This window comes from Scardinius erythrophthalmus (genome assembly GCF_964197995.2).
Source record: "Scardinius erythrophthalmus genome assembly, chromosome: 7".
Taxonomy (NCBI): Eukaryota; Metazoa; Chordata; class Actinopteri; order Cypriniformes; family Leuciscidae; genus Scardinius; species Scardinius erythrophthalmus.
Genome location: NC_138227.1, coordinates 29,652,308 through 29,674,433, shown reverse-complemented (window position 1 = coordinate 29,674,433; position 22,126 = coordinate 29,652,308). Strand labels below are relative to the sequence as shown.

At 38.0% G+C, this 22,126-nt stretch overlaps 1 protein-coding gene across 2 annotated transcripts in view; it reads left to right on the top strand.

The window, feature by feature from the left end:
- Window positions 1-22,126, top strand: part of robo1 (roundabout, axon guidance receptor, homolog 1) — a 178,162-nt gene that overhangs the window by 4,444 nt on the left and 151,592 nt on the right. For both annotated transcript variants that reach the window (XM_081370602.1, XM_081370601.1), the window contains exon 2: window positions 17,461-17,787. In XM_081370602.1, the coding sequence (XP_081226728.1) occupies window positions 17,461-17,787 (327 nt within the window). The remainder of the gene's footprint in view (window positions 1-17,460; window positions 17,788-22,126) is intronic.

Below are 22,126 nucleotides of genomic sequence, written 5' to 3'. Positions count from 1 at the left end.
TGGATCTCTTTCCCATGTGCCTTGCTTGTATTGAATTCCGATGGAGTTGCTCTGAGAATTAGCTGCGCGATGCACCACTGCTGAGAGGCATCTACGCAGCGAGGAAACAGTGTAGCGCTTTAACAAGCACCCGTAGGGAGAGAGGTCAAGGGTCGTGGTTCGAACTTCACGGTAGGGCTCATCTTCTCCCAGAGATGGAGAAGTACAACCTTTTCCTGGTTGTGTTCAGGTACAGAGCTCTGTAATTATGCCAGGCATTGTAAAGGTATGTGCTATCATTAGATCTGAAGACATCCGTGTCAAGGACGGCTTGTGTTTTGGCGTAGTCAGCAGTGACATTACCAGCAACGCTGTTCGTGATTTGAGTCTAAACCACCATGATTTACAGTCAGCTGGAGCATTTCAAGTGCTGTTGAAGGACGTGGCGACAATCCCAACTGTGGATTCAGCAAGGAGCCGGAAGTTTTTTGCCCAACAGCGTTGACATGTGAGGAGCTGGTGTTGATTCCTGGCTACTGAGCAGTGTTTTCTGCTTGTGACAATGAATGATGTTGTTCTAATCCCTGTCTGTTGTACAGTGAGGCCTGTGAGGACTTGCTGATTAGCTCATGGCTGTTGTGAGGCTTGGAAATGATAGTTAAGACAGAGCACATCCGTCATGTGGCCCTGATTCATGTCTCACCGCAGGAGCCCGTTTTATTACTGTACGTCAAACTGTCCCTATTAGAGGCTCGAATGTCATCTGTCAAGAATTCAACCAGCTCTTTCATGACCTCTGCAAATTGTCAGAGCTTAACCCAAAGATGCAATCCGTAATTGATAAAACAGTGGTAATGCGGCAAATAGAGATTTTTAAGGTTGTGAACAGATACTTGTGTTGAGAACTAACTGGAGAAATTTAAAGTGATGCATGATGTATTGGTAGTTATCACCAATATCAGATGTTTTCACAAAAAGGGAATATATATATATATATATATATATATATATATATATATACTTTTATTAATATATATTTTTTTAATTTTGCATTTAATTGAGCAAACTCATTTCCCAAATTTGAACATTTTACAGATTACCTTTTTTGCCGTCATCTAACGTTCACTCTGTGCATTTATAATATTTTGATTCCTAAATTTACTAGTTTTTTTTTGACAAAAAATAGATAGAATATAATAATATTATATAACTTTATACGTACAAATATTCCATGCAGTCTTTCAGGTTTTATGATCATAAAAGTTTTAATGCAAAATAGTGAATAGTCAACTACCAATATATGAATATGGTCAGTTATTGAATACATTCTGAGAGGCATGTTCAGTAAAGCATTTTTTTTGTAAAATCTTACATGCATATACCATTCATCATATTAATTTACATTTTACTGTCAATCAAACGGGTTGAGCCAGGTAGCAGTGACTAAACTCAAGTTTGTATGATGCCAGTTACAGATGCTGGAGTGGGTGTGTCTATATACGTAAGAGAGAGAGAGAGAGAGAGAGAGAGAGAGAGAGACACAAAAAAGAAAGCACGAAGGAATGTCTCTGGAACACTATCCATCATATTAACCCCTGCGGTGCGGCACAGTGGAATATGGGATGGATCGTCTCCTAAGTGCAAATAATAAATTGTCAGTGTCTGACGGGGCACAGCAGGCACCAGAGCCCAATTAATGGCCTCTGTTCTCGCAGGTGAGCGATGTATCTGTCTCCAACGCTCAGGACCTGCGCGCTGGCCTTGACGACTCGCATGTGGCCTAACGAAATGATGTCAAGATGATGAAATCCGTGCACGGTTGCACTTGCAATAATAACGCTAATAAGAATATCATCAGCAGCTACAGCATCACTAATAGCGATATTGGCGAAAAAAGCCAATTTTGACAAAAAATGCCAGAGATTTCCCACCAGGAAGTAGCCTAGTCTTTGAGAACAGGCCAAGGGATTAGTAACCCTGATCCTCACACACCTGTGAAAAATGACAGCGCCCACTGAGCTGTGTACGCCGCATTCACCTAAATCCCAATTAACGTCTGCCTAAGCCTAATTAGGCGGAATTAAACGACATGGTGCTTCAGATTAGGGCAAGACTGGTGGGTTTACAAATCTATACAGACTCTTATGGGGGTGGGATGACAAAATTGCGTACTGTATGGGTCCATGCCTTGTCATAATTTAGTTCTTTGTCTGTGCTATTTGTAGTAAAACTGAACAGACTGATTTGGTTCTCATTTATACAGTCTCACTAAATGTTTAATGAGCATGTGAGTGTGTTTAATTGGATTAATTAGCAGATGAATTCGACATCGATACTTTGTGAAGCAGCACGCCCACGGATATGCGCTTCAGAGGGACGCGATGCCCCATACGGGCTTTATTCGAAGCCCTTGGGACGTCCTTTCTGCAACTGCTTCTCTTGTTTATATCTTCCTGCACTCTTGTGGTATTTTAAACCCTTGAGGAATGCAAGCGTACCCCTCGAGCTGTCACAGGGCCAGTGTGGTGATGAGGGGTAAAGAGCGATGTGGCGATCGCTGGAGTTTAATGCAGATGCCTGCGTCGGACTGTCTGGGAATGAGCTGAGAGATTGTCAGAGACGCTGGAATGAAGTTTAAAGGTTGGAAAGGGGCCGTTCTTGATGCCTCGATGGTCCTGGGAGGATTTTAAGACCAAGATTATGGGGAAACTAAGTGTTTGGGATGGTTCTCGGCTTAGATCGCTATCTATCCTAAATGAAAACGAGTGGAGCTGCAACATACGGTTATGATTAGACCGAAAAATCTGTGTCATCTTGATTCAACGCTAGTTTATTTGTAATGAAAATGAAATTCAGAGCACTATTGCACAACATCTAATGCTGTCGCTGTTTTGAATGTTTTAGGGTCTGTTTTGAACACCCCCCTCATATTGACTGTTTTTAAGACTTGCCTTTTTGTCGGTCAGTGCATTGCCTTTGACAGATAAAGCAAGCCGACACGCAGAAAAGCCCAGTGGGGGCTGACACGGGGTTCATGCATTGTGTCGTCTCAACGGGGTAATTGTTAGGCCCAGAGGAAGGGGAGGGGCGTTCCATGCAGGACTCGGGGTCCACAATAGCTTCCCCAGGGAGTAAAAAAGCAGACTGAGCTCTGTCCAAAAACATGAACAGCAAAGAGCTGCTTTTTTGCCACTGTTACATCTCACATCCTGCCTATATTCTTTAAAATAAAGGTTCTTTTTTGGAATCTATGGTTCCATGAAGAACCTTTAAAATCTACAGAACCTTTACATTACACAAAAGGTTCTTTAAAGTGGAAAAAGGTTCATTCAGATTATTAAAATGGGATGGTTCCTTTTAAAAACTGTTCAATGTAAGGTTCTTTGAGGAACCCAAACTGGTTCTTCAATGACATCACTGTGAAAATGAGTGTTACAGTATTTTCTTTCATGAGTGCAGCATGAAAGCCGAGATTTTAGACAGGGTTTTTGTGACGAAAAGTAAATGCACGAGCATGCATTACTTGGAGAGATTGTGATGTATGGATTTATCTTGTACGAAGAGACACATCCGGAGTTTGGCATGTTTTGCAGTGCTCAGCAGTACTCGCTTTGGGCTCGAGTTATCCCAAGTCAGCCTTTGTTGGGTTGGATGAGCTGTAGTCTTCTATAGGGTCATTTTACAGCCCCAAACCCAATGTTTTTTAAATCTGAAAGATGGCATTGAAAGCCATTCCTTCCCCAAACCCCCCCTCCCTTTTCACCTTATTCTCTTGCCTGACAGGATCAGCTTCCTAGTGACCATTCTATTTGGAATAGCTTGGATACACTTTTGAAATGCTAACGCTCCCTTTTGGAGGCGTCGGTCTGGTGTAGAGAGCGCAATCAAAAGACTTAAGAGAAGGGAATTAAATTAGCAAGGAAAAAGAGGGTCCGCTAATTAGTAGATTTAAAAACATGGACCCTCCCCCCATCCCGGTTTGTTCACCTTCACACATACACAGACTACCTTTGATCCCCCTCAGCCCGGTTGCATTGTGGGTAAGTGATTTTCCTCAATTACGGGGTCTTAGCAGCCCTCCCCCTCCTATTTGTAACTCTGCCCGGTCTAATTGGGCTTCTACAGGAAACCGAGTCTGCGGAATACAAAATCTGGCTCATTTGCAAGCGTTCCAGATCAGTTTGATGCAGTTTGGCAGGCGTTGATATTGATCATATCGATTATTTTAAAGGGTGTCTTAGGCACAGACTTCTTTCTAAACTCAGAGACTTTGTGTTCTTTGATTTCGCACCTCATGCTGGGATGCTCTACCTGCTGATGAAGAAGCTTTCTGGCCAATTTGAGTGAGAGGCTTGATCAGCATCTTAAAGCACTCCTTGCCCCAGGGCTAATCCCAGAGCAGACAGGGCGTAAAGCAGAATAGCGAGCTCCCCAGACAGACAAGTCCTCCAAGAGGCATAATTATCCAAGGCCTGACCTTGAAATTGTAGCTAAGGAGCCGCTATATGATGTGCTGTCATCTCTAGAGTATAACTATGGAGAAGAAGTGAAGGAATTTGCTAATTTGCTAATTGGCTCAACAGTGTGTGGGGAACAATACTTGCATGTGATCATATTCAATCTGATGTCTCAAAAGTTGTTTTCAGATCATTTGAGGCCTTGGTGTTTGCATGTTTAACATAATTTTATGTGTTGAGCTTAAAATGCACTTTTATTTGTGTAAAGATTTAATGCATGACGACGACACATATAAAGTTGGCTGTATTATGCTTATCAAAATTTAGACCATTATGGAAAAAAAACATGAATTACATTAGTCACATTTTATTTGCTTGTGAAATAATGCTATCACATGTAAAACATTATGAAACCACTCAATCTCATGTGATTTTGTGTTAGTTAATGTGAATTTTATGTGTTGAACTTAATATGGTTTTAATGTTTTGAAGATTTTATACATGTGATGATGATAATCACATTCAATCATTTAAAATTAGTTTCAGATCGCTTAAACTTTGCATGTAAAACCATATCAACACCTCGGAAACATTGGTTTTACTTGTCAAAGTAAAAGAAACCACACAGATTTTACTGTATATATGTGTTAACAAGTAAAAAACACTTTTGTGATTATGGTAATCACATTTGATCCCTCAAAATTTGCTTTCAGATCATCTTAACTTTTCATGTAAAACCATGTCAACACATGTGAAACATTGAGTTTACATGTAAGATGTACCAAAGCCACTCAAAAATCACGTTTTTTTTTTTGTAAGTTGCTGTGAAATTCATGTAGTGAACGAATTTGTATTTAATGTGCTTAAAGATTTTGCATATGCATGAAGTGAGCACCATAAAGGGCGACATGTAGACAAAAGGTTTCATAAAAAGAATTGCATAACAGACGTCAATGTTTATGAGTGGATTAAAATAATGAATCCAGGTTCATTAATAATTACACCCCCCCCCCCCAAAAAAAAAAAAAAATCTGAACCCAATTTTGGCTTACGAACAGCATTTGCAGTGTTATCAGAAACCAAGCAGAACTAATTCTGTGTTCCTGAGGCTTTGTTCACACTTTTCTGAGATATTTGAGGTCTGCACAACAATAAAACCCCTAATAGTATAATGCTAGCGCTGTCTGGCCGCTAGCCAAACAGATTCTGTCATAATCAGTGTACTGCTCTTACACCTATTGTTGTTGCTAACTGAAACAAAGGGTTTTGGCTTGGCATTAGAGCCCTCGCTAGAGAAACCGTTCCGCGCGCTCAGATTTCAGGTTGGCCTGTGCTTTGCTGATGTAAGACAAGCTTTCTGGCGAAGGTCCCTGGTGTGGGCACTTCTGCTGCTATGCTAAGGATTATTTCAGCTCTGCCTTCCTCTGGCTGTATATCACTTTGAAAGCTTGCGGCATCACAGCTAATTTTCAGACTTGATTTTTATTTTCTTCTCCTACTTTTAGTTTTGATGATAATAATTATTGTCTCAATAATCACTTTCTCATGCTACTCGTCCTTGGTGGAAATACCCCGAATGTTAACTTTGCATGGTTGCCACGTTCCTCGACCACAAAAAATGAGTCAACACAGACACTTTTTAAGCTTTCTGGCACCCTGCAATTTATTTATAAAAATAAACCATCTATTAGGCTCGCATCCCGCTGCATTTAACGTCGTTTTAGCCGTGTCTCGTTCCAGTGATCTTGACGTGAAACATGTTTGCTTGGCGTGCATGGTACAAACTGCTAATGTGAGGTTTTTAATGCATGATGGATAGAAAACTTGTCTCACTCTCAGCGATGATTGGCAGCGTTTAGTCTGCCGTGCACGAATCTTTATATGTGGCATAAAAAAGGGATTTTAATTGAGAGAAGAAATGTCAGCCGTGTTGAAGTGGCATCCTCAGGGGATGAATGACATTCACAGGAGCTCCAGAGCAATTACGGTCAGACAGGAAGTTGCGTGTTGTAAATGGGTTCCTGCTTCTTTTATGTGTTCTCGAGCAACTGGAGAGGGAACAGATGGTGTCTTGCCGTCTCAGGCGTGGCCGCACGGTTCTGATCTTACCGGGGTAGAGTGTCAGTCTTCAAAGCGCTGGACTTCTGGACTTCAAAAGGAATCCACTGATCCGTTTCGATCTCACTGAATAATCCACAAAGAATTACGGTCGTAAACTTATAGCACACAACATGCAGTCATAAAGATGTGAAGAGTCAGCCACAGAGTGATGCGCTCATCAGATTAGGTGGAATTCCCCAGTCCTATCAGCTGTTAAACAACAGGTTTGAGCAATCATTTGAGCAAAGTCTCTTTTACAGGGTTGAAATATTAACCTTTTCACACGCCAACCTGTAATCACACTTGTGCGTCCCAGTAGCGAACCCTGAGGCACTCCTCCGACATCCCATGTCCGTGTCCCAAAAACCATTAAAGGCTGTAAGCCATCAGATAAATGCTGATATGTTATCCAACTTCCATTACACTGCAATCTCATCTGCCATCTCCTTAATGATATTTAAAAGGCATTCGACTTTTTTTTTTTTTCTCCCCAGCCTCTTTGCCTGCTATGCTTATGTTTCTGGCAACCTTACAGACGTTGTTTTTTTCTGTCTTGGCTTCGAGCCCCGAGTGCCATATTCATATATGGGTTGATGGTGCCAAGTGAGGGCTCGGGTCAAGTTGTCTTCCCTCTGAGAGGAGAGATTGGAACAGAGAAAACTCAGGGAGGAAGCTTGACCTTGAGAAAACTAATCTTCTGTTGAATTGAATGCACTCTATTTGTACTTGAATACATGGTGCTGTACAGTATAGGCAAAAAAGGAAAGGCCTCTAGGTCAGATATGCTGTTTGGTACACATACACAAATATTGTGAGTAGGAATAGCCCGGGTGATAGATAAAACTATATTTTTAGTGTTTTGACGGTATTTGCTCTGAAATTAGTTGAAATGGTGATTTATTTATTTATTTATTTTTCAACCAGTACCTGTTATTTCAATGAAACAAATAATAAAAAAAAACTTTAAGTTTTAAATCAATTCATTGATGTGGATTGTTTGAACTGATTCTATAATTTAATTGAATCATTGATGTGAATAGGTGTGTTCGATTAGAAGCAGCTCTGCACATCCTGCGAGAGCGATTCGAAAGCATATGGAGCCGTCAGCTCTCTTATCGTTCTCGCGGTAGGCTACTTTGATATCATACACCGATCGGTCTGCACAGCGCCGCTTGAAGTCGAACACACCTAATAATGAGTCATTGGGTATTGAATCAATTCACTGAAGTGAACAGTTTGATTCATTGAACTGAATCATTGATGCAGACAAATCAACTTATCAAATGATTCATTAAAGTGGACATTTTGAACTGATTTGAATTCATTAAATGGGTTCACTGAGGAATGAATAATTGAATTTTGAAATCAGTTCATTGAAGTGGACTGTTTGAACCTATTAAAATGATTTAATGGAATCATCAATGTGTGTGAGTCATTGAATTCATTAAAGCAATGCATCAATTAAATGATTCAAATCAGTTCAAATGGTTTTCACTTATTCGAATCATTTAATTGAATCATTGAGGTGAACAAATCTTGGAGTTTTGGATAGAATTATGGAAACAGACAGTTTGAACTGATGAACTTTTCAACTCTAAAACCATTTTTTCTTCTTATGTTTAAATCAAATAGCCTATGTTGTTAAATATTCCAATATCCACAATGTTGCCATAATTGCCCACAGCATTACAGCAAATATTTTTGAATATTCAATATATCATCCATCACTAGTAGAAATTTGCATCCCGAATGTTGTCCTCTTTTTTTTTTTTTTTTTTTTTTTTTTTTTTTTAGGTTAAAAAGTTGCCAACTTCAAGTTAGTTGAATTGGGAGGTAAAGCTTTGAGATGCACTTGCTCTATCCTGCTCAGTTGTGAGGAATTTGGCCTGCGTTTCTGGCATGGGTTCGAGAAGTCTATTTAAACGACAAGAACATCCTCTGTTGGGAAATAAATGTTTCACGTTCTTAATTTATTCTTGTGTGTGGTTCTCCCGCTAGTGGGAGTTGTCCTGATATACAGTGGAGATATTGGTCAAAGTCACTCGGATTTGCTTCGATGGGGGAAAAACAAGAACAAGGTGTAATTGGCAGTGCGTTTAACTCACATATCTCCCAGTGTGACTCTAAATCTCTTCCTCACACACACATACACACTGGATCTTTAGCTTGTGTGTTTAATAGTGTAGATACCATAGTACAGGCATCACAGCCATCCCCTGAGAATGAAAGCATTTTCACACACTGAGAGATCTTGTAAATATACACATGAGGGGCTGATTTAATTGTCAGCAGAAGTGAGGAAGAGTGACAGCATCTCAATGTGACACAGAGCAAGTCAGAATATCCCATCCACTGCTTATCGCCGTGAGGACGCAAGGACGACAGGTGAATTATTTATATGTGAGGAATATAATTCAGAAGAAACCAGTATATGTCTGGGATTTTGCATGTGCCTTTTCAATGCTATTTACCAGTGTAGTATACTTGTATTTCATTATGTCCAGAGCCTTGGTCCTCAGGTCTCTTTCAACAGCAGCAATCTTCACAATGACTTATGAGTGTAGCACATCACTAACACACTGTCCACATCCAGCGTCGTCTTCTCTCAGGAAAGACTCAGCCATTCTCCATCTGTTTCTGGGTGTCTGTTGAGATTGACTGGAGCCAGAGGCAGAGAGACTGTTCTTATTGTTTCAGTCCTCCAGACTGGGGGGCCCCTGGGCAGGATGGACCTCAGCCTCTCCCAGAGGAGCTCTCCCTCGTTCCCCGGGACGCCCCTGACCCCCACAGCCAGGGGAGATCCCGCGGATCTGTTTCACAGCTGACAGAGGCCTTCCTCTCCAGGCTCGCCTTTGTTTCTGAAATCCTCTGCCAGCCCCAGATGGGACTCGCTGGGATGGACGTTTCGGGCTGAGGCCGTGATGCGAATTCTGAATTTGAAACATGAGCCCTGGCGTCTGCGTTCTGAAGAGCTTCAATGGCGCTTTCTCGAATAACGTCAAACGACCAAGAGTGGCAGTGTCCTTTTCCGAGCTCTCGCATGAGGCCACTGCTTTTTCTGCTCTTTATGAATGTAAACTGTCAGATTGTACGTTACGAAGCTGTCAGACTGTACAAAATGCTTCGTAGGGCTTTGGCTGGGAATTTGACTGATTATTTTGTCAATGTGTCACATTCTGAGCTTATTGATACGCAAAATTGTACCTCGATAACCCTAGATCATGGGAAAATGTGGGTAATGCTTTGAACGCAAAAGAAAACAAAAAAGTCTTGAGTTTGTCGAGGCTAACTTTAATTAATAAGATAATCATGTTGCATATCATGTAGAAAAGCCAGTATTAGGGCTGCTTGATTTTGATATTACTTAGTACGATTAACAAATTGCAAAGGCTGCGATTTAAATAAAGAAACATGTATTGCGTGTTTATATTTATTTGTTGTAATTTTACAGTTGTGCTGTAAAATAATAATAATATTTTTCATAAATACTTGTTTTTTATTTTACAATTTACAATTACAATTTGTTTATTTAGTAGAAGTAATAATAATGACAACAACCACAATAATAATAATTACAAGTTATAATAAAATGTATTATTATTTATAATAATAACAACAACAATTTATTCTTATTAGAATCAGTGTTAGCATAACACATTACAAGTAATGCAAGTTATGTAATCAGATTACTTTTTTCATGTAACAGGTAAACACATTACTTTTAAATGTACAACAACATATCTGAGTTACTTTTTCAAAACAAGATTTCAGTTGTTATAAAACAGACAAGCAAGCCCAGTCCAGGTGAGAAAAAGTAATGCAAAAGTAACGCAACACATTACTTTCCATAAAAAGTTACTAAGTAATGCACTTTCCATAACTTTCCCCAAAACTGATTATTATTAATGAATTAAAATATTTGTTCATAATTTGAAGACAATAAACAAAATTTGAAATTACTATTGTTATTGTAAATTGAGAAATAAATAATTAAAATGAATAAATAGTATAATCGTATTGAGATATAATCGCAAATTGTGCAACCCCACATACAAGCACAGTAAGTAAAAAACTTGTGTGTTTAAAACACAAATGTATTTTAAATCACATTTTCAACCATAATCACACTTTTCGTTTGAAAAATCGCAATTAGATATTTTTCCGTTTTTATTAAGGATAAGATTAATTCAAAAACAATTTATTTGCCATTTGTGTCAAAATCAAGTACTGTGTGCATTTAGCTTTAATTACATGGGACAAGACAGACAAGAAATGCCGGTCGAGTTCACCGATCTCTAACACTTCCGCAGACACGCGCTTTGGTTTTTACGACTCTTTGACTCATCTTTACGACTAGTACAGGTGTTGCAGGCTATCTCTGTGAAAAGGCAGAATGCACACCCTGTGCTTATCTTGCCCAATAAATCCCACTAAATGACCTGTTAATCACCGATTAATGGTGTTACAAATAGGCCGCGGCCCTCCGTGGTGCGGCCGTCTTATCTTTGCTCAAATACTCATATCGGAGTTTGGCCAGCGGTGATTTAAAGAGGTTCTGAAGAAGCAGAGCAGTCCTGCACAGTGAGTCACACTCTCCTTTGTTCCAGCTGTGGGCATGTTTGCAGGAAAGGGGAATTTTGAGCTTTATTAAGGCCTTTGAAAAGTTGTGCATGTATATCTGCATGCATTTCAGAGTTGTTTGGTTATCTCATGAGTCGTGATAAGGGAGTGCACACATAGGCAGAGTACAGTATCCAGGTCATTTGTGCATACCATGTTCATGACACAACACATTAACACATCACCAGGAAGTTGGTATTATCAATCAGCCATATATATATATATATATATATATATATATATATATATATATATATATATATATATATATATATATATATATATATATATATATATATATATATATATATATATATATACACACATACACATACACATGCACACACACACACACACACACACACACGCACACACACACACACACACACACACACATACATATACTGTATTCTTTCTTGTTTGATCTCTTTTATTCTTTACTGTATGACCTTGGCGTCCTCAGGCGATCTGTGTCTGGCCGTAACTCTCTCTCACTGGCAGGATCTCGTCTCTTCATTGATGAGGACTCACTGAAAAAAGCTCATTTCCATTTGAAGTTAATGCAGCCACTGAAGCTGAACTTATTAAAACTGCCATGTGACACCTCTCTCTCTCTCTTCCCTTCCCTTCCTCCCCTCTGTGTGGAAATAAATGAAGTGAACTACACTGTAGATTGTAATGTAATTGCACTATGCATGAATATAGCTGAGAGCTGTGTAGGTTAACATGGCTGAGAGGTGTGTGGAGTTTTTTAATTGCAAAGGCAGACTAGAGTGAAAGCACCCCGCCGATATGCTCTCCATTCCTCTCAGGCAACTTAACAAATGTGCACACAGACACACGCACACACACTCTATTTAAAGAAGACCCCAGATATAACAATTATAGATCAACCCAAAATTATTTTTCCTCACCTTCAGGCTGAATTGTGAGCTACTGAATACGATATATATATATATATATATATATATATATATATATATATATATATATATATATATATATATATATATATATATATATATATATATATATAAAAAACATTTAAGCAGTCTAGCTAATGAAGTCCAAAGTATAAAATTAATGTAGTGAGAATCAGAATGAAGTCATATTTAAAATTAAATGTTGTGTGTGTATGTATGTATGTATAGATAGATATACATTATGTCTTGTTCAGTGTTTTCTGTAAGCTAGTCCTGCTGTGTGCTATCAGGATTCCTCTGAACTCCTCCACCTCCCCCAGCTCCACTTGCCTAGATCTGCAATAGGATTTATGTATGTCTATTTATGCAGCAGCTGCATATCTTACATGTTCACATTAGCGTGTCTATGTATCTATTAGCAAGTCCATACTTGCCCTCGAGAACATTGCAAATGTCTTGTTGGAAGAGTGGAGTAACATCTCACAGCAAGAACTGGCAAATCTGATGCATCCCACGAGGATGAGATGCAATGTAGTACTTAAAGCAGCTACTGGCAACACCAGATACTGACTGCTACTTTTGATATAAATATAAACTATTTATATATATATATATATATATAGTTTATATGATCTTTGACAATCTTTCACCCTGGTTTATAAACTCCATGTACATTTAAATTTGCAATGGTTTGATTGCCTGACAGCATTCATATGTTTGAAATCAAATCAACCAGAGTAAGGGATTTTCAGGCTACTGTTGAATCCCCGGTCCGAGTTTTCCTCTCTCCTTAATTACCTCCAAAGCAATCCTCCTGTGGCTTCCCTCAGCCCGACGAGGAAAAGTGGAGTGATAGAAGGATAGCGAGACAGATACGGGCTCACATATTGAGCGTACTTCATGTGTATGTATGGAGTATGTTGTGTGTGTGTGTGTGTGTGTGTGTGTGTGTGTGTGTGTGTGTGTGTGTGTGTGTGTGTGTGTGTGTGTGTGTGTGTGTGTGTGTGTGTGTGTGTGTGTGTGTGTGTGTGTGTGTGTGTGTGTGTGTGTGTGTGTGTGTGTGTGTGTGTGTGTGTGTGTGTGTGTGTGTGTGTGTGTGTGTGTCAGTCTGAGAGGAGGAAAATGATTCTTGCCCCAGGCAGCGATCGATCAGATCTTAGATGCAGAATTCCCAGCGTCCCTCCGGTGAGCCCATGGAGCTGATTAGCTCATCTCTTATTCTCAGAAAACAGGAAAGAGCACAGGAGGAAAGAGGATGGACAAAAATGAGGGGAAAAAGAAAGGCTACAGAGACCAAAAGCAGTGGACAAGCAAAAGGAAGAAATCAGTCAGATGTGGAAATAAACATGAAAAGATTCAGTGGAGTGCTGAGAAAGAAATACTAGAAAGAAACACATATTTTATCAATGAAGAGAGGCTGAGATCAAGAGTAGATGCACTTTTTGTTCCTCTCTTTCTTTCTTTGGATTTTGTCTTGTTCACACCATGTAAAGTTTTCAACTTTTTCATCACCGTGTAACGTGGCACCGCCCTCAGCAGTACCTCTCATTATTGGACATATGCAGCGTTCCACCGTATATAAAAAAATAAATATCAGAAGTACGGCTGGTCTGCCGAGAGCGAGAGCAGGGCTTCTGCATTTCAAAGTGCAGTGGGAATATTGCATGTAGTGGGGTCTCTCTGACTTTGTGAGTGGACCCGTGAGCACTTCTGAAAGAGGGGGTGGTGGAGAAGGGGAAGGGTTTTTACTTTCTCTCTGCCTGGATACTTCTCTAATTCTAAGCGCATGCATTCAGTGTAGATTAAGTCAGACTGCTTTAACAGGATTGAAGAGCTAGATCTGAGCAGGTTTTCTTAATATGCAGATGATCCATCCGGGAGACGTTTGTCTTCCTCATATTATTATTTCTGACTCTGTTCTATTAGAAATCTCCTCCTCTGTCACCATTCATTCATTATTCATTCCTTTTATTATAGGCAACTAATATGTTTTTTTTTTAATAGCTATTATTGATGCTGATATCTAAAGAATATTGGGTGGCTAATATATTGCTAATTTAATAAATGCCTAATATATTGCTTAAAAAAGATGCAATATTTAATCAAATGTGACAAAATTATTATTAAAAACAGGCAAATGCTTAAGAGTATGATTTAATCATTATTTCAGTGATTATTATGTTTCTAGTATGTTATATGTTTGGCAACAGTTGATGGAGTGTGTAGCTTTATTATTTCTTAAGCAACCATGTAGGAATCATGGCCATATTTGGATGACAATGTCAAGATTCATCAGGCTCAAATTGTGAAATAATGGTTGGGAGGAAGCATGAATAATCATTTTCACACATGAATGGGCACCTCTGAGTTCAGACCTTAAATTCATTGAAAGTTCATTCATTGGGATGTGCTGGAGGAGACTTTACAGAGAACTGGACTCTTGCATTGTCAAGACAAGATCTTGACCAAAATGGATGCACCTCTTAACGGAAATAACATCACAACATTTATTTCCATCAAGAATACATTTTTGGTCAAGATTTTGTCTTGACAATGCAAGAGTTAAATTGTGACTTTACTTGGTACTTGAAAAAAGTTCTAATTATGTAACTCTTTACTTTAGCTAAAAGTAATTACTTTAAATGCTTTACCCAACACTGCTAATAATCATATTGTATAAAAAATATCAGGTCATTTCTGTACACAAACACTATTGCTGCAAAGCTATGCAAACAATTACTATTTTGCCTTCAATCTGTGTCTTTTGGTAGTGTAGTACTGGTAGTGTATCATCCTGCGAGCCCGCAGTGTGTTTGTATGCATCAGAAAGCACAGCTCATTATCTTCCCATTACGTATTTACACATACTGTAAACATGAGAGCCAACAATTCCGCTCCGAAACATGCAAATCAATGAATGCATTACCTCGGGCAAACTCTCACTGATGTTAGAGATGATTTAATGGTCGTAGACGCTGTCTTGCAGAGCTCTCCCTTCACAGAAGGACTGGAGGGAGGGATAGTTGGATGTAAGGAACGGGGGATGGGATGAAGAGAGAGAAAAGCGGGGGTGGGGGGTTTGAGCGGGGTGGATGAATGTATTTTGACCCTGCACTGCCAATTAATCCTACCTCTTTTTTAATTGGGGCTGAATGGACTCCGAAGGGCAGTGCTGAGATGCACACACACACTATATTGTACCCGTTAGGCATTAAAGATGCAAGCCTCATTTGCATATAAACCAGGTCTTACGGGTGCAGTTCACTGGTCTCTGAACACAAGCAAACGACTTAAGCCCAAAAAGGCAGATTGGCTGTCTCCAATTTTAGCTACTTTTGTATTTCCCTACGCAGTGACTGTGCTTCCTTTACACTTCCACCCTTCAAACGCACCCACACACACACACACACACAAACCCAGACATCCACGAAGCTGTCTGATGTGTGTGTCTCTCTATAATGCCTCTTATCTCCCTTTTCCTCCAAACACCCCCTCATCCCTAACTTTACAGCCCTCTCATTTCACGTCTTTGATCAGGGAAGTGGCGCACCACCAAAATGACAGTGGCTTGCTTTTAAGCACAGGTCTGCCGCAGTCTAAAGAACAGAGATATTTCTTTAATGAAGGGGTTTGTTCCCTCCCAGAGCTTTTGTGTTAGTCAAAACCACACCAATATGTTCGTAGGAAGTTACCAACACCTTCTTCAGGAATTACATTCAGAAAATTTCAAGGAATGGTTGATTTAGTCATTTATTCACCCTCATGTTGTTCCAAACCGTTGTTTTTCTTTCTCCTTTGAAAGAGATGTTCGTGCTGCTCTTCCATACGATGAAAGTGAATGGTGACCAACTTCTCAACATTAGATAATTTGTATGATTTGAGTATGCTCATATGTTATTGTCCAAATACAAAGCTATAGTATGGTTTAAAAAAGTGACATAGTGTGTGCTATTTGTGTAATTTTTCGGGTTCGACAAGCTCTGGTTAACATCCACTTCCATCGTATGAAAGAAATTCATCAACATTTTTCTCCACAGAAGAAAGAAAATCATAAAGGTGAGGGTGAGCATATGATGACTGAATATTTCAATTTCATTTATTCACCCTCACGTTGCTTCAAACAGGTCTGTTTTTCTTTCGTCTTTGAAAGAAGTTTTTTTATACAATGGAAGTGAATGGTGACAAACTTTTCAACATTTAAAGTGAAGCTCATTTATACAGTACGTTTTGAATATGTGCATAAATGTTAGCATCCGGATACAAATCTATGGCTTCAAATGAATCTGTGATGCTTTTTGTTCAAAAAGCGTTGGTCGTCATTCGCTTCCATTGTATGGAAAGACTTTTTTTCTCCACAGAAGAGAGAAAGTCATATTGGTAAGGGCAAGCATATGATAAATTCCTTTTGGGATGAACTATTCCTTTAAATAAACAAGGAAAGACAAACCAGTAGTGTGTGCTGTAATGTAATGCATCCCCATGACATCATGTGCTGAGTTCAGCCAATGTCTCCTGTAGCCAAAAGTCAGCACGTTTAGGCATGAAAATATTGGGACACATCCATCTGGATCTAGGCAGCGGTGCACTTTATTTGTATTGAATTTGCATTAGGATACAGAACAGAATCTCTTCTGACCTGAAGCCATTGAAAAATTGATCGTTGTTAATATCACTCTAATATTGATTGTGCTCGTACATGAGAACAGCATCATTGAGCTAGCATTTGAAACTCGAGGAAGCTGACTGTCCATAATGAATCGTCCTCTGAAATATTAAAATTGATATAATAGTGTTGATTTATTTTTTTCATTCTGATTGATTGACTATATACGATAATATATTTCATATTAAATGTATTAGATTATACAATTAAATTAATTATGATATAATATATTGGAATGTAAAATGTTTTAAATTAAAATTAAATAATATAAATTGCATATCACCTCTAAACTAATGTTCTAAAGTTTTAATTTATTAATATTTAAACGTATTAATACATGTTTAATGTAATATAATATAATACAATATAATATATTATACAAAAAATACAAATAAGCTAGAAAACTTAAGCCAATAAGCAAAAAAATATATATATGTGTTATGTATTTGTATTATATTATGTTATATATGTATTTTTTTCCTAATATAATTTAAAAAAATAATATATAATTTTTGTCTAATACATTATTCAATATAATATTTTAATATGTATTTATATTATATATATATATATATATATATATATATATATATATATATATATACATATATACATATATAATATGTATATATTAACATTTTTCTCCTAATATTAAAAAAAAATCTTATTATTATTATAATAATTATTTTTAATCAAACATGTCTCTCTTTGTTGTCAGGATCCCGTCTGCGTCAGGAAGACTCCGCACCCCGCATTGTGGAACACCCCTCCGATCTGATCGTATCCAAAGGTGAACCCGCCACCCTAAACTGCAAGGCTGAAGGGCGGCCCACCCCGACCGTGGAGTGGTACAAGGATGGAGAGCGTGTGGAAACGGACCGGGACAACCCTCGATCCCACCGTATGCTCCTGCCGAGCGGTTCTCTCTTCTTCCTGCGTATCGTACACGGGCGTCGCAGCAAACCTGACGAAGGCTCCTACGTTTGCGTGGCCCGTAACTACCTGGGAGAAGCGGTTAGCCACAACGCCTCACTGGAAGTAGCTAGTAAGTGCTTGGCTGTTTTCTTATCGTGCTGGGTTCTTGCGGTTTATGGATGTCTACATATTTATAGTAGATGATATTAAGATTTCAGATGAGTTCTTGGCAGTTCTCTTTCATAGAAGTCATATCGTCTTCCAGGAGGGGTTTGAAAGCAGGCCAGTCTTAATTTGGCTTTGTATTTGTGACTTTCCTGGCCTTGAACTGAATCTAAGAGAGTCTATAGCTGAATAGAAAGCGTTTCCAGTTTCCTCCTGGGTCTCTGGGTCTCAATGGACTCAGTGGGTCGGATAATCTCGCTGGAGATGGGCAGGATGTGACTGTGCCACTGGACCTGCATGGTGATCCTGATAGAGGAAACGGGCCAGACGGCATGAAGAGAACAGAATAGGTCGCAGTAGGTGGTCGTGAGCCATAAATTAACTCACAATAGTTTATGATATTTACAGTAGAGATCACAAGATAGCAGTTACCTTTATCTGTTACGCTTTATTGAGGTGTGTTGTATCTCTCTTGTCTATTTGGCATTTGTAGTTTTTCAATTTCAGTGAGTTGTGCATCAACCGGATTGGTTGATCAATCCTTTTTAAAAAAAGGATTCACAAAAATGTTTTTGTGTAGAGGTGCAAAGCAGATCGTTTAAATGGGCTTATTGCTTAAAACTTGCGGTTTTCAGCGATTCTCCTTGGACTTGGACGTGATATGCATTACATACCGTCTCTCTTTAAGCTTGAAAGGACTGATCTCAGATATCAACCGCTTTTCAAGTATGCCTAGGAGCTGTCACCAAGCCTCTTGTTGTAATCTAATCGAGTCAGCGGTGGACCTGGAGGGGGGTGAGTTGGTCGTGTAGTGTTTACCAATGGCATGTCTTACTCTTAAGGTCTTACCCTTATGGAAATGTATTATATATATATATTTTTTTTAGATGTAATATATAATTTTTCAGTTGTAGTCTTTTAAAAAATGGGATCTTAAATTATAAACTTGATTTTTCGATACTGAAGTATACGAAACGCTTTTAATACTAATTTTCAGCAGAATAGTTGATACACAAACCCGCCTCCCCTCACTCACTCCTTTCATTTTCTCCGAATGAATATCGTTGGTGTTACATGGCTTGTATTTCGGCTTTGGATTGTACGTAATTTTAATTATTCCCGCAGATTTTGTGTTCACTCCCAAAGTGTGCGAACATAAAGCAGTGCTAAAGTACGCCTCACAGTACTAAATTGAGTTCTTTTACACTGCTTATTGTGCTTAAACAGTCACATACACACAAAACAATGTCAAAATGCCGGTCTTGGCGAGTAGGGTAAACGTACCTATTAAGCTCAAGTACCCATTAAGCACAATCCCATCTTGGAGCTCAGATTATAAAAAGAATGAGCAATGTATTATCCTATTTGATGTATTAACCAATTGATGTGTTTGTTACTATATACCTCCTGTAATTTTAAACCAATCATACCATTGCACACTGAGATATGTGTATCCATGTGTTCACACTGTCTGGCGGCTATTTTGAAAGCTGTCTGAAAACTTTCACCAGAAGAGGAGCCCCTCAAATGTGCATTTTTTATATGTTTAAACATTTATTTTGAAGAAGTACGTCTTCTTATTGCAAAATTAAGAGATTAATGTTTAGACTTTTGCATATTATAACCTGGAACCTGGATGTGGGAAATATTTACAGTAAGATCTAAAGGATAGTTTTAGCAACATAGCCCAGATGCTACGAACATAGCTAGCTTACTAGCTGTATAAGATTGTGTGCTACACTAATATATTACTTCACAGGCATTAATGGCTTGTACTTTTAAATCCATAATATTATAATTTTACATTTTATTGATAGTCTGTGGTTTTAAACTGCTGTAATTTTTAAAGAATTCATATTATTGTTAGGTGAGCTTAAAGGGTGCACTACTATGACAATCACACAGCTTCAGTGTGACATCTATTAGAAAAAGCATAATTTCATAGATATTGTCAATTATAGTTGTTCATATTAAAATTGGTATAAACTTAATACATTACCTAGATTATTAATTTAGCTAAATATTTTCCTTTAAATTTAATTTAATATTTATTAATTAAAAATTGTTTTTGCTCCAATTAAGCACAGTGTGTGCTCCCTTTAAGCTCATCCACATTGAACGTCCATGTAAATACTTCATAATCAGAATTTAAATATTAACTGATGGTTGTCACTATGTTAATCTTCAAAAAAATTATTAATAAATTACTTTCACAGTCGTAAGATGACAAAAGCTAGACGAAACTATAGTGTATGCCCCCAGAGTTAAACAGTTGAGTTTTACCATTTTCGAATCCATTCAGCCGATCTCCGGGTCTGGCGGTACCACTTTTAGCATAGCTTAGCATAGATAGATCATTAAATCGGACAAGACCATTAGCATCTCTCTCAAAAAAAATGACCAAAGAGTTTCGATATTTTTCCTATTTAAAACTTGACTCTTCTGTAGTTACATCGTGTACTAAGACCGACGGAAAATTAAAAGTTGCGATTTTGAGAGTATAGTTCCTAGCCATATCAGCCTAGAAAATCACAACTTTACATTTTCCGTCGGTCTTAGTACACGATGTAACTACAGAAGAGTCAAGTTTTAAATAGGATAAATATCGAAACTCTCTGGTCATTTTTTTGAGAGAGATGCTAATGGTCCTGTCCGGTTTAATTAATTATGCTAAAAGTATACTGCCAGACCCGGAGATCGGCTGAATGGATTCGAAAACGGTAAAACTCAACTGTTTAACTCTGGGGGAGTTGTAAAATGAGCCTATTTCCAAAAAAAAGTGGAGTATCCCTTTAAGGAGCACATTGGTTTGTTTTGTTATTTGATTTTTCAATATGTGTTACCAGAACGTGGACTAGTCTAGATGTTGCAATGAGTTTGAATGGCACGTCACTATGAATAGGATAGGCTACCTGATCAAATTGAATGCCTTGTTGCTTGATTTTAGTGTTCTGTTTTTTTGTGATTGACTCTGTGCCTTCAAATAAAACTTTTTTCAATTATTCCTTAAAAAGGTTGTTTAAAATAAACAAGAATTTTTAATAAAACTTGTTGTGAGCTTATTGGGAACAGGGGTGTGCTTAAAGGGTACAAAACGTACCCATTAAGCACAGCCAGACTTTTTATATTTAATGATGTACATCTTAATTGAAATACTTTTGTCATTTAAAATAAAATGAAATATTATAGTGTGAGAGATTAATATTTTATTTTAAAATAACTTCTTGTACTAAAACCAATATCTTGTGCACTAAAAATGTCTCAATGTAGATTTTAGTGAGCTTAATAGGTACGTTTACCCTATTCATGTAAACAGTCAGTCATGTTTTAAATGAACGTAGACAACTGAGAAAGAAAACGCATGTGTAACAGTATAATGGATCCGTGCTTCAGGTCTTAAAGTGACAGTAGCCTAAAATACCTGCAGCCAAATTATGAGATAATATAAAAAAATATCTATAGCAGTTTTTCCGTATGGTATCGATGTCAAAATTGTGACTAGCCACAGTGGTGTTCAGAGAATTTTTTATTTTCTCTGATTTTTATTTTTATTTTTTTATTGTTTTAGACATCTACTTAATTTAGTAAACCATTATGCTTGTATATTTGTAAAAAAAATATGTGTTAAATATTTGGACAATGGGGGTAAGATAAATAAACTGAATTCATTTATTAAGTTATATTCTTGAACAAATAAAATATCTTGATTTTTTTTCTTCTCAAGTAAATTTATCTTGTGTTCCAGTAAATAAAATAAGGTAGTTCCAGCCCTAAAACTAGGTAAAACATTGATTAAGAAAACAATTTTTGCAGTTTAGTAATAATGGTTGATTTAACTGTGAAGACCACAATTAACCTGATAAAATCATGAATTCAATTATGAACAAAGTAATGTACTTTTTCAAATAATAATTGATAAATAGTACATTTTCATAAGGATACCAGTGCAATTTGCACTGTTTTTTCTAGCTTCTGTAGGCCAATGTCGGCCAAACAGAAACATAAATTTGTGTTGGTGGGAAAATTATGTGAGCTTGGAGACTAAAAAGTGAGAAAATATCATGCGGTATATCAAACAGAGGGTTGATATACTGTACGCTATTTGTTCTGGAGGCCTTCTTTTTTTTTTGTAAGAACGAAAACAAGAAGCTTGGCGGGCGGGCGAACGACTTGGCCCGACATGAGGAAAAGCTCGGGCTGTTTTGGCCGCAGCCTTCGGGCTGCTTATTCTGAATAAGGTTCAAACAGGACCATAATGACACAGTGGCAAAGCTCAAAACCCTCAGTGCCTGTCCGCTCCCTCC